The following is a 20,323-nucleotide window of genomic DNA, read 5'->3' on the forward strand; positions in this document are numbered from 1 at the left end:
ACTTGTTAATGTCTAGAAAATTGAAAAAGCATTTACTTTAAATGTAGTTGGAGAACTTTTTCAGCAATATTTGGCTCATTTAAAATCAGTACTGTAACAAAGCAAAGCACAAAAGGGTTCTGATGGGTATAATAAAACTTTTCTTCATTCTTTCCCAGGCAACTCTAAGCCAAGTATTTCCTTTGCTTAAGAGAAGTGGATAGACATAATGTCTAAGCGTAGTTTACATTTGACTTTCTCTTGAATTATCTGATTGATTTTCATCAAAAGAAGGCATGGTAAAATAATAGTACAATAATCTTGACACAAAGTCCATTTGAGCAATTATTCACTTGCTCCAATGTAAAGTTTAATAGATAAAGTTTAATGAAATGGCCAGCCCAGAAAAAAACAACACCCTTTCTGGTTCTTTCAAGTGTTCTCCCTTGAGTTGGCACAAAATGTTTAGTTGTTTTTTTTTTTTTTTTTTCTGAACTTTGCTGGGCTGACCAACCAGCAGTTGTTGGGGCTGGGATGTGAAATGTTAACACCAGGAAGTACTGGGTGTTTCTGAATCTGGGACTTCTGTGGGTTGTTTTTTTTTTTTACTCTACAAGTTTCAAATCCACTCTCCTTTGATGTTCAGATTTAGGTCATGTGTTGCTGTTGTTTTTGCTGTGAAACTTAAACCATTCTTGAGGTCTCTGATAGGCAAACTTGAGCTTTATCCAAAGGAAGAGCATGATGCTGAACTGACATGAATGGGCTCCCCTTTCAGGCCTGTCTGACAGAAGGGATGGTCCTGCACAGCTATGGGATGCTGCTGCCCTGTGGAGTGGACCAGTTCCATGGAACAGAATATGTGTGCTGTCCTCAGACTAAGGTTGTGGATGAGGCTCTGTCCAAAGAGGAAGAGGAAGAGGATGAAGACTATGACCTTTACAAGAGGTAGAGTTCTTACTGGTGTAGATGTTGACAGCTTTGCACATGAAGCTGCTGCTTGGGAATATTTCACACAGCGACTCCCTTGTAGTAAGGGTTGAGCATTCTGTGCTTCTGAGTTTCCTAAAAAGTATCCTAAGCCTGAAGAGGACAAATGACTTTGCAGTCCCCCTTTTACTGGAGGAGCTAAACACTCTCCTTTCATACCTGCAGAGAGTTGAGGTCATTCAGCCTCGAAAAGAGAAGGCTTCAGGGAGACCTTAGAGGCCCTTCCAATGCCTAAACAGGCTCCAAGAGAGCTGGAGAGGGTCTTTGGACAAGGGCCTGCTGGGGCAGGACAAGGGGGCATGGCTTCACCCTGCAAGAGGGGAGGGTTGGATGGGATATTGGGAAGGAATTCTTCCCTGTGAGAATGGTGAGGCCCTTGCACCGGCTGCCTAGAGCAGCTGTGGCTGCCCCATCCCTGGAAGTGCCCAAGGACAGGTTGCATGGGTCTTGGAGCAACCTGTGATAGTGGAAGGTGTCCCTTCCCAGGGGACGGGGTGGAACAAGATGGGCTTAAAGGTCCTTCCCAACCCAAACCATTCTGGGATTCTAAAGTAGGAGCCTGACTCAATGTTAGTCTTTCACTTACTGAAAAATGGAAAGAGGCCACATGAAGCCAGAGCCATGCAGAAACTCTGCCTGCAGCAGCAGGAGTGTCTGTAATGAGGGATGTCCCCTTGCTGTGAGGGATGGGCTAATTAATACTTAGTACACTTATTTTTCCCATTTCTGATGTTTCTAGAACAGATGGAAAGAATCATTATTCTGGTACATCCAAGGGATTAGCCTTAACCTTACTCCCTAATTTATCTGTGTCCCTCCAGTGAGTTCCCTACAGAGGCAGGTGTAGAAGACTTCACAGGAACAGCTGTGGAGGAAGATGAGGATGAGGATGATGAAGGGGAAGAGGAGGAGGACGTGGTGGAAGACCGTGATTACTACTATGACAGCTACAAGGTTGACGACTACAATGAAGAGACCCCCACAGAGCCCAGCAGTGACAAGGCTATGGCTGAAAAAGAAGTGAGCAGTGACATGAAATGTAAGACACATTCCAGTCCACAGGCTTCCTGCTCCCTTGAGATCATTCCTGTTGGCTGTCAGTTAGTGATGAGGTTTTGATCAAGTTGATAAGTGCCACTTGGAAGTTTTATTTGCCAGATAAGTTAGCAAACAGGAAATCTGATGATGCTTGTTTCAAGTGTTGAAATTAACTCTCTAGAGCATGGGCCATATGTTTCCAGATAAACAGCAGTTCTGCTGGTGGGAAACCCAGTGTGTGGCATGTTGAACAAGCACCTCCTGAAGGTGCAGTGATGAGTCAGAAAAGCCATATCTGCAAATTTCGGAAAATCTTAAAGGGACATTTGGGGTACACTGTAAATTTAAAATCTGGTGATTTATACCAGCTTAAAATGAGGAAGCCGAAAGTGGTGGGCCTTATGCTGCAGATGTGCCATCTGGTCATTTAAGGGTGAGGAACATCCTTGGTGCTGCCTTTGCAAAAAACTTCCACAAAAGAAAGTCAGCCAGCACAACTGCCCCAACTTTATTATATGTTAAGATAGACTTTCTGCAGTAGTCTAATCTGCTGTGCTGGTGGCAGCTTTTGTTGAGTGGTAGGTGCCTTTGCAGAGGGCTCATGGTGTGATGCCTCAGCATTATGTGATGTCCTACACTTTGCATGTAGAAGTGTCTGCAGAGGAGGGAGGAGCAGAGAGGGAATGAAATTCAATTAGCTACAGATCACTGAATCATTGCCAGCAGTTCTTGCATCTTTTTGGTAAAATGCCAGCACGCTGCAGATAATTTTCCTTGCTGAAACAAGGCTTAGCTCATATATGTACAGGGCTGTTGCAGATCTGCAGGTTTTGTAAGAGGCTTGGAGGAATATGATCTGGGTGTCTGTTTTGGGGGTATACAATCTTTTTTCCCTGAAGTACTATGAACAGTTGCTAATTTATACATTATATCTGCTCTCTTGCCTCAAAACAGCCCAGCTGCTATTGCTGGCTCACCATGAAGCATTCTACGTGCCATGGCTACATGGAGTTTTAATATTTGGTGCATAGATATTTCAAACCTTAAAACATCAGTGTCTGAGGCTGGCATGGAGATCAATCCCTTTGTTTAGCCTGCTTTTTCACTTATTCCTACACCTGCCCTGTAAGATGTGGGGTGTTGGTCCAGGCAGAGTGCAGTGAACTGGACATCTTTTGATGCTTTTAGCAGCCCTAATCGATGGGCTTTTCGTGCTGCTGGTTTTATAGCCTGGAGGGTCTCCCAGTGGGGCAGCAGGGGCATAATGCTGTGGCATCAGCAGAACCGATTCCTGTTGTCCCAGCCCCTGGCTCTTGGAGAAATCTCTCATGGATGAGAGCTCCGTGTAGAGACAGAGTGAGCTGCGTGGCCATCTCCAAAGCACCATGTGCAGGCATCTCCCTGACCAGCTTGTGATGGATGCATTGGAATGTTACACCCCCAAAACTGACAGAAGCCCTTGGGCTGGTGCAGCAGCGATGCTGAGGCCGGTGCCTCAGAGGAAGGGGTGAAGTAGAGCCACCTCTGCATCATGTAAATCGCTCGGCAAGGCCTGTGCTCCTCACCAGCTCATGTTCTCACCCGTCTCCACACAGCTGTCTGCTCCCAGGAGGCCATGACAGGGCCCTGCCGGGCTGTGATGCCTCGTTGGTACTTCGATCCTAGCAAGAGAAAATGCATTCGCTTTATATATGGAGGCTGTGGAGGCAACAGGAACAATTTTGAGTCAGAGGAGTATTGTATGGCTGTGTGTAAAAAGATGAGTAAGTCCTGCCTCCCACTGGCCTTTTGCAGCTGGCCACTGTCTGTCTGGCGTGTGGTGTCTCCTCCTTCCCTTGGGCAATAGAGGACCCATCTGTAGCTTATTCCTTTGGTTCTGGTGTCTGTCCCTTTGCAGCAGTCTCCTCCTGTCTCCACTCACTTCCCTAGGTCCATAGGGTGATTGTTCCTTGGGAAAGTGCCCCTCACCATATGCTGTCTGTGCTCCCTGGTGACTTGCAGCTCTTGCTGAGGGCTCAGCTGTCCTCTTCCAGATCTATAGCAGGGACCAGGGGCCTGTCTCTGACCTCTTGCCTAACTGCCTTTTTAATCAAAATATATGTAAGGGAGCCCTTATTTTCCCCAGTCATGTTACCATGCATACGTTTGACAGTAGGTCCTGAAAAGCAGGCTACTGTTCTCCTGGTAGTAGGCATTTTCTTGCTATTTTAATTTTGGAAAATATCAGACCAGTAGTATAGAATTCAGATTCCCATTTTCAGCTTGGTATGAAATACAAATCGCAACTCAATCCCTGTGTTTTTGAGTGCTTAAGGTTTTTGGCACCAGTTTCAGCTGGCTTTTATGTCAGATGATGAAACTACCAAAAACATTTTAACCTCCTTATTAATGTTATTGTTGAACTCCAGCACTTCCACTTCAGTTACCATTAAAGCTTTTGAAAGGCTTTTTGTGTTATCTGGGGCTTGGCAGCCTGACTATACAGCCATAATCCTGTTTACAAAATGTGCTTCATGCAAGTGCTTTAGATTGGGCTGATCTGAGGCAGTGCAAGAAAAGATGCGGATGTCAGGATCTTTTTGTACAAAAGATTGTCCTGTTACAGAAGGATTTGGGGCTGGGAAGAGTTCTCTGTGTCCAAGCCTGGTTCAGAAATGCCAGGAGCAGGGCCAGAATATGGGATGGATATGGCATTGTCCCTTGCACGCAGCAATAGTGCCTGTGTTGTATATTGTCATTATTTCCCCCTAGTTAGAGGGAAGGTTGGTGAGTGCAGTGCCTGTTGAACCCTTACCCAGCATTCATGCTGAACAGCCAGGTAATTTTTTACTGAAGCATGCTGTCTTTAATGACATGTTGGAGGTTTTTCTACCCAAATAACTAATATGGATGACAGGTTGCCTTAACTGTCCCTTTGTGCCTTCCCTCAGGCGAAGGGTAACAATGGAGTGCATCATGTTTGCCACAGATCTTTCAGAAAGGCTCTGGGATGTGTAGTTCCTAAAACCATAGCACAGGAGCACTTTCAGCACTTCCTGAACTACAGTATGTGGAATACAGAGCCCCTGATGTGGATTCTGTAGATGCTTGAAGTTTATCAGTTCTGAAACTTTGTTTTACCCCTTGTCGAATTTGGATGTCTTGGAAGTTACAAACCATCCAGTGTATTGGACAAGTCACTTTGTCACACTGAGTCTCCTTCTGTTGCTGTCTCGTCTAATATCATTGCCTGTAAGTCCTGCATGGTGCATCTGGTAGGGAAGGTAGGTTTGAAGTGTAAAATACTGGTTTTGTGTAGATTTATTGTCAAACTCCCTAATCATATTAATGATGTCTTGAGCCAGCTTGTTAGCAAACAGCTAATGCACAGAATGTCACCTAAACCATCCAAAGCCAATGTCAAAGGGAAGGGAAAAGTAGTTCTTTATCCTGTCATACCAGGCACTGTGTTTCTGGAGCTGAGTGCTGTTCACCTCAGCACTGCGCAGGCCAAACAGTGCTGGGAGCTGTGGTCATCACTGCCATTTGGGCTGATGGAGCTGACGTTGGACAGAAAATTGGCACCGTAAAGATTCCAAAACGAACTCTGGAAGGTGGTGGTTTAGTAGGCTCAGCTTGCCAGACTATTAATTAGGCAGGCATGGAGATTCCTCTCCTTGCACTCTGCAATCCAGGATTGTGGGTTTCTGACACTCTGCTTACCCTTCCCTCTTCATGCAGTGCCAACTGATGATGTGGATGTCTACTTTGAAACCCCTGCTGATGACAATGAGCATGCCCGCTTCCAGAAGGCCAAGGAGCAGCTGGAGGTCAGGCACCACAACCGCATGGACCGGGTGAGCATCAGCCTTCAAATGTGCTGTGTGGTTGTTTGTGTGTTGGGTTGCTGCCCCTGTTTTACTGGAAAAATTGTTGAAGTTACTTGCTTTGCAGTTTCCAGCCTTCTGTGTGTTTCTAACAGTATGACCACACCATGGGAGTCAGATTTTTATTTCTCCAGTGTTGGGAGAGAGAAATTACATTAGATGCTGGGAAGAATTTCTTTACTCAGTGTCACACTACAACACTAAACTCACACACAGAAGTTAGATGCAAAAGAGGGAAGAAAAGAACCAAAAGGCAAACTTTATTTTCTGACTCCACTATATGTAGAATACCAAAAGTGACAGTGGATTGGAGGGTGGAATTGCCACCTCTCCAACCACACTGGTCAAACCAACAATCCATCAATTCTCTCAACGCACAAAGAAGAATGCAAAACACTCATTATTTACATGAACAGTGTGAGAAGATTCATTAGAAATATGTAAACATCAGAAGGCATAAGAAACTTTTAGAAGAACTTTAAAACTCTCAAAAGAACAGGGCGACAACTCAGCGGATGCTGAAGCCCTGGCACAGGTTGCCTGGAGAGGTTGTGGATTCCCCATACCTGGAAGTGTTTAAGGCCAGGTTGGACAGAGCTTGGAGCCATCTGGTTTAGTAGAGGGTGTCCCTGCCCATAGCAGGGGCTGGAACAAGATGAGCCTTCCAGCCTAAAACATTCTGGGATTCTAGGAAGCTCTGAACTTAATCAGAGGGATTAAGTGCTAGGCTTAAACCCCACAACAGCTATTTTGTGCCTTCAAAACCCAGCCAGGCTGTGCTAGGATCTGCCTGTGAAGGCAAATCGGCTCATAAAGATAAGATGTAAATTTCTGCCTTGTTCATGTGTTCTGTCCTTTTCCTGTCCAGGTGAAAAAGGAGTGGGAGGAAGCAGAACACCAGGCTGTTAATCTCCCCAAGGCAGAAAGGCAGACTCTGATCCAGGTAAGAGTAGAAGAACCTAAAGGGGAAAGTTACTGAGAGAGATGGCAATATTCAGAGCTAAAAGACAACTGAGATGCAAGATCAGCCTTCCTGCTCAGTCAACAGCTGCCTTTTTGAGGAGGTTTGATTCAATTGTTTGTTTTGTTCTTAAAACTGGAGATGATCTGATACAATGCCAGGTCCTTTCCTACACACACTAGTAGAAAGTGATCTCGCTCCTCAAGCATAGCAACAGTGGAGCCAAATTGTAATTTCAGACCTTTGGCCTGTTTTGCACTAACACTGGCCTCAGAGCCTGGTTCAGAGTCAGCTCTGGATCTCTTGGCACACATATCCTGCTCGACCAGACTTAGTGAAAACAGCTTAGACAGCAGATAAAGCTGATTTGCTGCCAAAATACTAAGCTTGTGCCTTATGAGGAGAGTTCAGTTGGACTGTGAAGTTAATGAGAGATTGCAGTGTGGGATTGTTAGATGGAGGCTCTTCTGGCAGTGACAACTCTGAATGTCTCTCAAACCAATAGGCAACAAAGTGATTGACTCCAGCTTTTAAGCCCCCTTTGGATTTTATCCTGGACACAGTTTTCTCTCTGCATTTTTTAATATAAGTTACTGTTTGGAACTATGTGCAAATGCAAAAGTTTGTCATTATTTCTGTTGAAACATAACACTTAGTGGACTATTCTGGTTGGTTTGGAAATTAGGGTTATGACCTTTCTAAAAGAATAGAGAGAGATTTGATCTGAAGGCGTGCTGATGGAAAATTTGCTATGCAATACCTTTGTAAACTTCTGCAAATTCAAATTAATGGCTCCAGGCTGAAGGGATCAATCCTGTTTTCATATTGCAGGACTGAAAGAAATAATTAATATTGTGTCAGTTCTTCCGCATGGCCTGGATCTCCCATCCCCGGCATGGTGTTTATGTATAAGGTCCTTTTCATGCTTGAGACCTTTGAAATGGCTTGTGGAGGAAGCTTGGAAGGCAGATTATCACTACTGAATTTGCAGAGATGAAATCTGCATCAGCATTTTTCCATGTCTTTCTCTCCTAACTGTAAATGGGTTGGATATGGAGTTATACAGTCTTTATTAGATCTGAGGAGTTTCAGATGGTGTTGATCGCACAGTGCATTTCACACAGATTATTTTCTTTGTTCTAGCACTTCCAGGCCATGGTGAAATCTCTGGAGAAAGAAGCAGCGAGTGAGAAGCAGCAGCTGGTGGAGACTCACTTGGCTCGTGTGGAAGCCATGCTGAACGATCGCCGTCGCATCGCCCTGGAGAACTACCTGGCTGCCCTGCAGGCTGACCCACCACGTGTGAGTTTCTTCCCAACACATTTTTCCAGTAGGATGGCAAGTGGGAATGTCTTGGTGAGAAGACTGGTGACTTGGAGAAACTGGGAATTGGTTCCTAGGAAAGCTTCTTCATTGTGGAAGTTGGTGCTGCAGACTTAGCAGTGGGTCTGTAATTGAGTCCCATTCCTTCCTGCCTCGGGGAAAAAAAAACCTGCTTTGTTTGGTGTCCATAAGGCACAGTTCATAAACTGTGGTGTTCTGAGTCATACAGACTTAGAATTAAGTGTTCTGAATCAAACAGACTTAATTTAAAAAAAAAAAAAAAAATCCAGAGGATGAGTGCAGGTGATAGATCTATGCAGCACCAAAGTAGGCTCACACCTGAAGTGCTGTTTTCAGCTGTGGGTTTGGGTTGACACCAGTGGTTTAACCTATTCCCTGCTCCTGTCCTGCAGCCCCACCGCATCCTGCAGGCCCTGAAGCGCTATGTCCGTGCTGAGAACAAGGACAGGCTGCACACCATCCGCCACTACCAGCATGTCCTGGCAGTGGATCCGGAGAAGGCTGCGCAGATGAAATCCCAGGTATGAAGGGGGTTTTGTCAAGGCAGCCGTTGTTGCCCAGCCCTGGGGCTGTTGGATGCTGTGGAAGCTGCATGTTGCTGAGTACTACAGCAGCTTCATCCTTGTGGAGCTCTCCCTCTCTCCTGTGCTTACTTCTGTCACCAGACATGCTTGCTGCGTGGTTTTCCTTGGTGCCTGACTCAGTGTTAAAAATTGAAGTTCTGTTTTATACATTGTTGGTCACAGTGACGAGTTGAGGGGTTTAGACCTAGGTTAGTATCAGTTCTATGTTTCCTTTTATCAAGCACCCCTGAAATTTATTTTCGGGGGACTTGGTTTTCTTGAACAGGCTTTCTCACTTCTTCCAAGTGTCTCTCTGTTTCCTTCCTTAGGCTTGGTCTTCATAGTGCCTGTGTTTGGGGTTTGTGGGAATTCTCTCATGCCTCTGCAGCGTTATTGCCTGATTTCCAAAGCATAAATCGTAACCCTTTCCAAGTACTTGATCAATGCTGTTAGCTTTATCAGAAAGTCTGGTTTTGATGGGTTTATGTTGTACAATTTATAAGAGAAAATCCATCATTACGGAAGTGATTCTCGGTGTGGACTGCTAACAGCTTCCTCTGGACCCAAAAGAACCAATCAGCTGGCTAGTTTTGAATATGGACACCCTGTCAAACCACTTAAGAAAACTAAACACACCTCTGTGAAATCACACTTTTTTCCATGGTGAAAACACTCTTCCTTCTGCTTTTGAACCGATAACTGGACATTGGCCGGGCTCGCTCCACTGCGCAGCGCGGCCACCTCAGCCTGTGACTCGGCTGAGATTCTGCCATGTCGAGTTCCAGCCACGGCTGACGGGCCAGGCCGGCTCCGTTTGGCTTTGGCCAGAGCAAAGCCGGGCCCTGCTCCGGCCGTGAGCCGCCGAGCCGTTCTGCTGGCACCACGGAAAATCATGCGGTTGAGAGCAGAGGCGGCCCTGCAGCCCCGCACAGAAAGCATCCCGTGGCTGGAACTGACCGCGGCAGGGGCCAGAAAACAGAGCGGCCGCTGCCCGGCAGAGATCACATGGTCATCCGCAGGCCCGGACTAGATATTAACTCTTTTGAGTGCACAGATGAAACTTGCAGACATCAATCCTCTCTCGAGTGAGAGAAAAGGAAAGGGTGAAGACACGTAAAGGAAGCAACATGGAGACACCAGTGTCAGTGAAGAAAGAGTCAAATCCCGGATGGGAGGAGAATGAGGAGATGCCTTAGTCTTGGGCTGAAATTCTCTTGTAAGGCTATGGTGAAGATACAATTGATACATCAGACTTTTGTTTTTCCCTGTAACTCATGGAATGCATTGGGGGATCTGGGTAGCATTCTGACCAGGGCTATGAGCAGAGGCACCTGTGTTGATGCAAGCAGATGTTGAAGTAGCTGTGATCCAATGAGAAGCTTGAACAGAGAGAAATGAGAGAGATGAAAAACCTTGCCCCAGGGATGGAAGAAGCAAACCTCTGTTCCCAGAGATAAAAGAAGAGAACTTCTGTTTCTGTACTAGAACAGCTCATCCTCAAAATTGCACCCCAGTAAGCTGAAATGACCCGTGGTGGTAGTTGTGGGAAAGCTACCAAAATGTGGGAGGGACTTCACGGTTGCAGATTTCTGGGAAGGTGCTATTCATGAAAACTAAAACCACAAGAGAACTGATTCTTGTGGAAAAGTCTCCATGGCATGGCAGGAGAGACTCCTCTCCCTAAGTAGACTAAAGAAAGATTATTTTAAAGTGATAAACTGACTGAAATTATCAAATTTATCTCTTCACACTGTCAGTGGAAAAAGAAAGAAAAGTTGGGGGCAGAGAAGTGTTCTGAAGGTTTATTCTGATTTTTTTATTATTTTATTCCGTTTAATTCTGTTAATATTAAGTTTTCTTTAAACTTCTGAGCCTGCTTTGCTCTCCTCCTAGTCCTTATTGTCAAAGCAGAAAGTAAGTAAGTCTAGTGGGTTTGCTGGCGTTTGACCAGCACTAGGCCCACTACACCATTACACTTTCTTTTATTTCTGAACAGTCAGAAAATCCTTTTCCTTCTGCTGGAAAGTGTATGTGAATATGTTACTTCAGACCTGACTTTCGAATTTGTATGAGTACTTGGAGATACTCCTGAAGTCTTTGGAATTATGCTGATACTTGTTTTCACTTGTTTTAAAATAGTGAAAGATGTGCTTGGAAAACTGATTCAAATTTGAGATCAAGAATGGTCTGTTAACACTGAAAGATCTTTCTGGAAGGATGTGCCCTTTCTTAGGTTCAGAGAGAACTTGTTGTCCTTTTGCAGCTTTAGGAATGTCTTCCTAATTCCAGTTTGTGGCTAGTGTGCTGCTTTGGAGTGTCTTTGAATTCTGCAGTGCACAAAAGATAAGCAAGAAGAAGAAAGAATGGAGAGCTGCAGGTAGACAGTGCAGTGGGAACACATCTAGTGCTGCCAAGAGGAAGAAATAGGCACTGAGGAAAAAATGCATTAAAAACTGTGCAACCAGGAGGTGGAAATGTGCTGGGTTAAAGGTAGGACAGGGTCTGGAGCCTGTTGCTGTCACTTCTGGTGAGGGGCAGAGTGGTGTCACAGGGATTTTCCAGAAGCAAACCTCACACTGGGAGGTGGCAGATTCCATGGGTTCCACCTTGTTTCTGGGTGTGACAGTGCACGTTCACCTCGTGTCTCCTGGTGTCCCTCTGCCTGTGGGATTCTTGTTAAACTGCACATCCCCAGAAAGAGTAGTGGCAACTGTGTTGGTTATGATGAGGCTTGGCTCTCCATGTGGAATTCGTGGTCACGTTTTCAGAGGCATGTCAAGCACAGCCCGGCCCAGTGCTTTGTTCTGCTGCTGTCACAGCCTAGGAGAGAGAGTGAGAACTGTGTTCTTAAGCTAAACCTAAACAGTTCTTAATTCATTCTGAAGGCTGCAGTGTCAACAGATCAACATGTGAGGGGTGTGGGTGGTACAGTTCAATTTCCATTCCCTTTTACTTTGCACATGCACTTTTAAGCTCCTCAGTCGATTTCTTGGATTGACAAGCTGCCACATGCAAAATTAAATTGTTTTCATCCTTGCTCTTAAAGGTCAGGCACACATCAGACTGTGAAATAGGTCCATCTGACTCTTTAGCTTTTTACAATGTTTGGCCATCTATATAAATGTTTTCCTTGCTCTCCTTGATCCCTGATTATGCAGCACCCTCTTCAGGTCAGGCCTGACTTCACCGCTGGATTTAATGTGCTTAGGAGGAGTGATTTGAGCTTGCCTAGAGCTTGAATGTATTTCTCAAAGGAAGGGAGAACACTGCTGCCAATGAGTGGGTGTAGGACAAATGTAATGCCACACTTGGCTTGAAAGGCATCTTTGTTCTGAAACTAGAGTTGATAAAATATCCTGATTGCTCCTTTTGCCTATACCTTTTCTAGCAGTCAGGAATGATAATCCATTTAATAAAGCTGCTACAGGAGATGAATTATGACTGTGTTGGGCATATGGGAAACACCAGCTTTGGCATTTTAGTGTTTGCAGTGGAGAGCTGATTACAGTGAGAGTCAGCTGAATCCTCTCTTACTCCCAACATTTCCCAAACTCCTGAGAGCACCATCTACAGATGGCCAGTTTCAGTGAAGTGTGAGAGCATCTGTCAGAGAATTGGACTGGATGGATCTGTGTCCCCTGTTGCCTGCCATGGCAGATCCACCAGTAACAGATATTTTATTGAGCAAGGAAAGAACTGGTACTGTGAAGTGACTGACAGTTTTTGCTTACTCCAACACACTCTTTTACATCTGCAGGTGATGACACATCTTCATGTGATTGAGGAACGGATGAATCAAAGCTTGTCTCTGCTCTACAAGGTGCCATATGTGGCTGAAGAAATCCAGGATGAGATTGGTATGCCAGCCCCTATGCTGCTGTGTTAAGTCTCCCAAGTTTTTATATCCAATGAGCTCCCAAAAGATTGCTCTCTCCTTTGAGGGGGTGGATAACAAGCGCTTGGGCTTGGGCTCAGGGAAGATACTGTCTGGATGTTACAAAATAGCCAGTCAGAATAGCTTGTTCCAAGATTTTTTGCTGTCCGTTTAAAAAAAAGGCAACAATGTTCAGAATAGCAAAGCTTTCTCTCTAAGGGAGATGAAAAAGATCCATAAAAAAAAAACCCAGATGCTTTCTCCCCTTATAGGTTAGTCTCATCTTGCCAAAACCTCTTGCCACATCAAACCTCTTGGCCCTTATTTGAATGCATTTCTAACCAACGCCTTTACTGAGAATTCCAGATGAAATACACAAGATAAAATAACCTGGCAGCCCTGACAGCAGTGTTCTCCTGCAGTCTTGCCTCAGCCTGGTTCAAACCATCTGCCCCTCTCTGTCTCTGCCAGGTTTCATGCAGTCTGTGTAATAATTCCTTTTATTCCTTTCAGATGAGCTGCTTCAGGAGCAGCGTGCAGACATGGATCAGTTCACATCCTCCATTTCTGAGTCCCAGGTAGATGTCAGAGTGAGCTCTGAGGAGAGTGAAGAAATTCCCTTGGATGGCAAACCTTTCCACCCATTCCAGGTGAAAACCTTCCCAGCCTTGCCTGAAAGTGAAGGTATGTGGAACTGAACATTGGGTTCACTGGTGAATTTCCTTAGACAGTAGGCTCAGCTGGAAAAGATAAAGCTCCATCCCTTTGGGTGATGTAGAGTAAAGCAGTCACCCTGACAGGATCCCTCACTCACTGGAGAAGCAGTGCTGTGAGTAATGTCTGCTGATCTGTTCTAATGATTTTCTGATTCTTCTCTTTGCAAAATTGTCTTCTCTTTTCATTTTGCAGCAAATGTTAAGTTTTTACAGTGCATCTTGACTCTGGAATTAATTTTCAGTCTTTAACAAGAACGTTCTCATGTAACGTTAAATCTTTGTGCTGTGACCTGTTGAAGGGCTGAAGGAATTCCCTTTTTTTTTTAAAACATGTATATCTATTTTTTTGTATCATTGGATGTTGACAGCTGGTGTGTGTGCGTGTATTTATTTTAAAAACGCTTGAACAGAGTCCTGAGCCTAAAGCTGTAGACTAAAAGCTTTTCCCAGGGTCTGAGTCAGAAATCATGCAGAAGCTTTTTTTTCTTTCTCTCTTAATCTCCTTTCTCTGCTATTTTTGTTTTTGTTTTCCTTCCTGCTAGATCCTCAGCCGGATTTGTATCATCCAATGAAAAAAGGTTGGTTCTAAGCTGCTCCCTCACAGTGCTTTTGATCGCTCTCCTACCTCCTCAGTGTGTCTGATAGCTTTATTTTAGTTTCATACTCACCTTGACTTTCATTTCCCTGCCTTCACTTAGATCAGTCATGTTCAGTTTTGCTTGTTTAGGCCTAGTGTTAAAGAAGCCAGCAAGTCTGAGCATCCAGATGTGTGTGTGTGTTCCTCCCTGATGGGCTCACAAGGGTCTTGGAGTGCCTGGAGTGGCTCTTAGCCCTTGGGGAAGGTGGCCTTAGCCATTGTCTGCAGTGGTGCTTTGCATCTCTCCATTTGTGACACTTCTCAGATTAAACCCTGCTGTGCTGGTGGAATAGTCCAGAGGCTCTTCTGCTTCCTGTGGAACCTGTCCTTGATGCCCCATGACACCACTACACAAGAAATGAGTGTTCTTCAGGACACAGGCTGTTTCCAGTCTAAATGTCCTTATGGAGTGCAGCTAGTATGGGACAGATAAATGAGGAGATTCCTCCTCCATGTCTGTGCTTTCCTCAGCATCACCTTCCCACACGTAGCATCTCTCCATACCAAGCAAAGTGTGTGTGGTTTTCCATTTCTCCCTTAACTCAGGATTAATTATGCAGTAGTTCAGTGCCTGGCTAAAAAGCAGCTTTCAGAGCAGCATAGAAATACTCAAGTAATGTCTCTTACTGATACAGAATTGGGAAAAGATCAGTAGAAAAGGGAGGCTCTTGCAGAGTAGTGCTGCATGAGCTGTGTGTGGATCTGCAGTGTTTTAATCTGCATTTGGTTCCAAATATATTGTGTAGATCTCAAAGGAGAGCAGAAGATTTTGCTAATAACCAATTCATGTGATCGCACATGGTTTTGTAACACAGTGAAGGCCAAATAGCTTGAAACTGCTCTCATTATCCACATTTCTCTGCAAATGTAAGGCACCTTCATCCCTGGTGTGGAACAGTGTACAGTGTGCTGACTGCTCTGGCAAGAACTGGGACAGACTTTAGTTTGATATTTTACTTGTTAAATGTTTGGACAACTGCTATATTGCCTTGCAGATGATAAATTTGTGCTAGTTCTCCCTGTCTGGGTAAATATAAGAGTCTCTGATGACCTGGGGACAGCAATTGTCCTACACTTCTTTCTCTTCTCCCTTCCCTTTTCACTGAATTGCTCAAGGGCTTTGAAGGAGTATTGGGTTGGTGGGGTAGGGGGGGATTTTGTGCAGGTGTGTGTTTTTGGGTTTTTTTCCCTGTGAGGTATATAATATAAACTGTGCCTTTGAGCTACATAGGACTGGGTCTGTTACTTGGTACTGCACACTGAGACAAATAGCAGAGCTCAGTGCAGCAGCTGAACTCTTAGCCCTGGAGACTGGGTTGGCTCCTGAGACTGGAATAAAGCAACCATAGGCCAAAAGTTGATACAGTAGTTCTGTACAAGCTATTTGTGGCTGGTTTCTCCTGAAAATCCCAATCATTGACTTCCATAATAACATAACCTGCTTTGACAGTGGAGAGAAGTCAGACTGGCAGTCTTGGCCGTGCTTGGAATCTGATTACTGCCTCCGAAGGAAAACGTGATGCACTAAAACCTGAGATGCTACATAGTGAAATGTTATTTCTGTGGCGTTTACAAGCAATACAAACTTGTCACTGTAAAAATGTGCCTTGAAGCCAAGTAGCCTGTCCTTGCATCTCATCAAAGAAAATGCTGCCAATTCCAGCAGCCGTTGACATGTCTTGAGCACCTTGCAAGCTCAGCAGTTTGTGCAGAGTGGGGGGTTTGCAGTCACCAACAAAGTCTGAAGTGCTATAGTAGAATTTCCCTCACGTCACTGGAAAGATCCACTGCAAGTTTGAGGCTTCACTGTCCTGCTTTTGCACGAGTGTGTCACAGGTCATTACATTGTTCCCACTGGCAGTGGAATGCTGGTGTTCTCCTAACATGCCATGTTATGTCAGGAGAGTTTGCATCAGACTCTCTTACTGATCTGATCTATTTATAAATGCTTTGGATGAAAACAGTTTATGCAGAGCCTTCTGTTAGATTGATATTCTTCTCTTGAGCCAGTGCTGGTTCCAGCCTGGAAATGGGGTAGTAGTGTTCTGGTGCAAAGGCTGGTGTAGTTCTTTGCTCCTCCCTTGTCCCGGGATTTATTGTTTTTGGGCTTGTGCCAGGTATGGAACAGCAGCTCATTACAGAGCCGTGCTGGGTGACCTTGGAATTCTCATTCCCATTCCCAAGGAACTTGCTGATGTGCCTGATTCCAGCAGAATGGGCAATGCTGAAAGCATTCCCTGTGTGCTGGCTCTTAGCAGACAAATGTGTCCACTCCTGTCCAGGGTCCCAGAGGGGTGTTGGTTACCTGGGGTGACACCTGCAGCCATTACTGCACTCACTGTGTGTTATGCCTTGTCTGGGGCCATCTAACAGAAGCACTTAACTGCAGTTTGTCTGAATTGACGCCTCAGCCTGATTTTGGTGATGAGTCCTGTCTGCTTCTCTCATTGCCACCTCATTTCCCCTCATTAACAGCCCTCCTAATCACTTGTCACTGTAGCTTGTGAGCTGCCATCTGACACAGCAGCATGAGGACAGGTTAATACTCAGAGGTCTGTGCAGTTAAACACACGATCCATGGCAGCTCTACACAGAATAGGTAGACCCTTCCAAAATGTTCCTAAGGGCTGATGGGCTCTCCTTGCTCTTTTGGTGCAGGTTCTGGCATGACTGAGCTGGACGGGCTGATTGGTGCTGAAGAAAAAGTGATTAACAGCAAGAACAAGGTGGATGAAAATGTGGTGAGCTCTCCACCTTTATTTTGTGAAGCTAAACCTGCTGTGGACACTAATTAATAGCAGTGACTTGTTTCCATGTCTCGTTCCAGCTCACAGAATGTCAGTGTGTTCATTATCCATATGGTGTGGGGGAGTCAGTTTGATGACTATTGTAGGCTCTTAATGCTGATTAGCATCAGAAGGGTGGGAGGGGAAGTGAAGGAGCTTCAGATCTTTGGCAGTGTGATTCTGAGAACTCTGATTTAGGGATGCTTTTCCCAAGCAGAAACCCTTTGATGTCCCTTTATTTTCACTAGGTAGCTCACTGTCTGAACACACTGAATGCTGGTGTGTTCCGTCTCTGTTCCCACTTTTTTTTTTTTTTCATGGCAAGAGAGGCCTCACCCTCCTCTGAAGGTGAGCAACCCAGCAGGAGTTGTCTCTATCCACAGTGTTAAGAATTCTCTAGGTTCTAGTGACAGCCACTCTGCCTCAGTTCCATAGGTTTAAAAAAATTAAAAAGTCAGCTTTTGAATTTCCTTTCAATACTGTTTTAAAGCCACAGGTTAAATTCTACATAACAGAAATGCTGGGTCCAAAGTTATCACCTTTTTTTTTGGGGGGGGGGGACTTTATTTTGAGATAGTTTGGAGGTAACTAGCTCTAATACTATCTCTGGTGGCTGTATAAGAGATGGAGAACATTCTGTGCTGTTGAGAGCAGAGGGGAGATGGTAAGTGGTCCTGAGCCTTTGCTAGTGTTCATTAAAGGTCTCTTGTCTGTCTTCCTTCTCCTCCTTGTTTTGTGTGGATCCTTCCATAAAACACTTTTGTTGCCATTTTAGGTAATTGATGAAACCCTTGATGTGAAGGAGATGATTTTCAACGCAGAGCGTGTCGGAGGGCTGGTGGATGAGCCGGTACGTTTGTGGCTGCTGAATCCAGGGACTGGCAAATTCCTAATGCTGGATTTTGATGACCATTTTTACTGAATTCAGGGTTTGGTGCCTGGATACCTGGGGGCTCATGCAGAATGAAACACAATACAGCCATTTTGCATAAAGATGTAAACAATGAATGCACATTAGATATTAACTTGACTCCTACTGCAAAAGTGTTTTGTGGGATAGGGAAGTGATGTGGGCTAGTGTCTGTCCAGAGCTACTAAGTGGGGAAAAAATTTTGCGTTGGTTATCCTTTTGATGGAATATTTGGAGGTGAAATATTTAGGGGTGTGTCGTGGTTTGACATGGAAATGATTTTTTTCAGGAAGTTGAGTCAAACCAATCAGTGGTCAAGTTTGGATATTGGCACCTGAAGTGACCACTGAAGATAGGGATACGCCTCTGAGAACACAGGGGGTTAAAAGCAGGAACTCCCAAGAGCTCGCTCTCTTTGGTTCCGGTCAGGGTGCTGTGCAGATCTCCCCTGCCCAGCCATGGGGCTGGGTGGGGGAGGGGGAGCCATGAGGCCTGGTCGAGGTGAGCCGAGGGGTAGAAGGACTGGAACCGAGCCAGCTCCTGTGGACGGAAGGGTAGAGAGAAATGGAGATGCCTTTGTCGTCCCCCCCCAGAGGGAAGAGACAGAGAGTCCGGACGGCACCTGTAACTTTGCCGGCGCGGAGGAGAAGGAGGGTGGGGGGAAGGCGCCCAGCCTTGGCCTTGGGAATCGGCTGCTGGGCAGAGATATCAGCCGTCCAGGGAGTCTGAGCTTTTAACCCTTCCCTGAGAAATGAAGGCTTTGTAAAATATTACTCCTCCTTGATTTGAAGTAGAAGAGAGACAGTCTGGGATCCGAGATGATAGAAGAAGAAATTCTCGAGTTGGAAGGAGATGATGGAGTGGCTTGTGGCTGGACTTTTCTTGTTAGCCATAGACTGAACCAAATTCTCCTAACAGAGGATGCACTTAAGGGGGTGCGTTGGTGGGTCAAGAGACTTGTTTCAGTGATTACCAGCAGAGGAGTAGAGAGAACAGAGGAGAGTTGGAGAAGGTGTGGAGAAGCCCTCTGTCTTCAAGGAAGAAGAAGAGGAGAAGAAGACCTCTGTTCTTGGACCCTCAGCCCCAGGGGAAAATGGGGGGGACTGTAGTCCCAAAATGAGAAACTGAACTGTTGTCTCTTTTGGTCCATGGCAAAGCATCCTTAATGGAGCCCTATGAGCAGTCTGTCCATGCACGGTGGTGAGAGCACTGTGACATTGAAAGGAGAGTGTCACCATGGCAGATTTTCTCCGGGTGGTTGCCATTTGTGACATGGAAACACAAGGGTGGCAATTGTGTTTCCTGGGGAGTCTGTGGCACAAGAGAGACTCCTGTCTCCCTTGAAAGATTGAGTATTTGAATATCTGAAGGGTAGCAACTTGATCAGGATCCTGGGTGGTGTCTCACTGTTGAGTTTGTTTAGAAATTAGGTGGGAGGAGGAGGGGTGTTTTGGAAAGTCTTCATCCAGGATTTAGTGTTTGTAGTTTTTATAGTAGAAGTAGTTTAATAAAGTTCTTTTCTTTGTTACTAAGTTTGGGCCTGCTCTGCTCCTGATCACATCTCACAGCAATTATTTAAAAAGGTACATTTTCATGGAGGCGCTGGCATCGCGCCAGTGTCAAACCATGACAGGGTGGAATACTTAAGGATGATATATATACACTGTCTAGTGTATAATCAGTAGTATCTCGATACCACAGATGGTCAAAGACCTCACTAGTGGCCATGGTTTAGGTTTGTGTTCAGCACTGCATCTCCCTTATTGCTCTTCCTCAACCTGCTCTGTTTTCTTCCCTCCAGGATAATGACAACTCCCTCCGTGATGACTTTGGCTTCAGCAGCAGTGCCCTTATTGGGCTGTTGGTGATTGCTGTTGCCATAGCTACTGTTATAGTCATCAGCTTGGTGATGCTGAGGAAGAGGCAGTATGGGACCATCAGCCATGGAATTGTGGAGGTGAGAAACAGCTCCATAACTGAGGATGAAAATAGTCAGTGTTGAATCACGTGTGTGTGGGGGTAGAGAATGGCAGGAGCTGCCAGGCCATGGAGAGTTTCTGCTTCTGGCTGGGTAGGAATTAACTCTGTCCCTGCTGACACCATCATTGTTCGTTCCTCAGTGTGCAGGTGCCAGTCCCAGGTGTGCTATGCTGGCACCTGCCACTCCCAGAGTTGCATTTGCTTATCACTAGGATTCACTTAGGCTTCCCTGGCCTGCTCAGGGTAGGATTTAGCAGTAAATGAGCTTTTCAGGCAATATCCTAAGCAGGGCAGTCAGTCATTCCATAGCAATTTGTCCTCCTGGCTAATTGACAATTAAGAATTGTTGTGATTGACGAAATGCAGAGAGCAGCTCCTTCTTCCTTGCGCATTTCTATGACAACTCAATGGAGCCCAGAGAAAGCCGCTTTTCCCTTTGCCCCACCTGTGCAGGAGGAGATCATAACAACCTCTTCAAAGAGAGAAATGGGTCCCTGACTTGCAGTGTTGGCTGAGCAATGACAGATTTGAGAGAACATCCTCACGGGGGATTGGGTGGGCAGGAGGCATGAGCTCCTGAACAAGCAATTCCATCAAAATTACCTTTTGCAGTTTACCTTTTTGCCCACTTACTGCTCACCATGGTATTCATTCAGTGTTTCTCTGTTGCCTCTTGTTC

At 45.4% G+C, this 20,323-nt stretch overlaps 1 protein-coding gene across 7 annotated transcripts in view; it reads left to right on the forward strand.

Moving 5' to 3' along the window:
* The window catches only part of APLP2 (amyloid beta precursor like protein 2), a 51,006-nt gene that overhangs the window by 29,092 nt on the left and 1,591 nt on the right, over positions 1 to 20,323 (forward strand). Inside the window, exons 5-17 of one of the 7 annotated variants that reach the window (XM_068172071.1) lie at positions 758 to 927; positions 1,791 to 2,008; positions 3,603 to 3,770; positions 5,728 to 5,843; positions 6,742 to 6,816; positions 7,978 to 8,136; positions 8,571 to 8,699; positions 12,499 to 12,598; positions 13,129 to 13,299; positions 13,874 to 13,909; positions 16,627 to 16,709; positions 17,530 to 17,604; positions 19,466 to 19,621. In XM_068172071.1, coding sequence (XP_068028172.1) covers positions 758 to 927; positions 1,791 to 2,008; positions 3,603 to 3,770; positions 5,728 to 5,843; positions 6,742 to 6,816; positions 7,978 to 8,136; positions 8,571 to 8,699; positions 12,499 to 12,598; positions 13,129 to 13,299; positions 13,874 to 13,909; positions 16,627 to 16,709; positions 17,530 to 17,604; positions 19,466 to 19,621 — 1,656 coding nt within the window. The remainder of the gene's footprint in view (positions 1 to 757; positions 928 to 1,790; positions 2,009 to 3,602; positions 3,771 to 5,727; positions 5,844 to 6,741; positions 6,817 to 7,977; positions 8,137 to 8,570; positions 8,700 to 12,498; positions 12,599 to 13,128; positions 13,300 to 13,873; positions 13,910 to 16,626; positions 16,710 to 17,529; positions 17,605 to 19,465; positions 19,622 to 20,323) is intronic. The other 6 variants (XM_068172072.1, XM_068172073.1, XM_068172074.1 and 3 more) reach the window with 6 other exon arrangements.

This window comes from Anomalospiza imberbis, chromosome 24 (genome assembly GCF_031753505.1).
Source record: "Anomalospiza imberbis isolate Cuckoo-Finch-1a 21T00152 chromosome 24, ASM3175350v1, whole genome shotgun sequence".
Classification (NCBI taxonomy): domain Eukaryota; kingdom Metazoa; phylum Chordata; class Aves; order Passeriformes; family Viduidae; genus Anomalospiza; species Anomalospiza imberbis.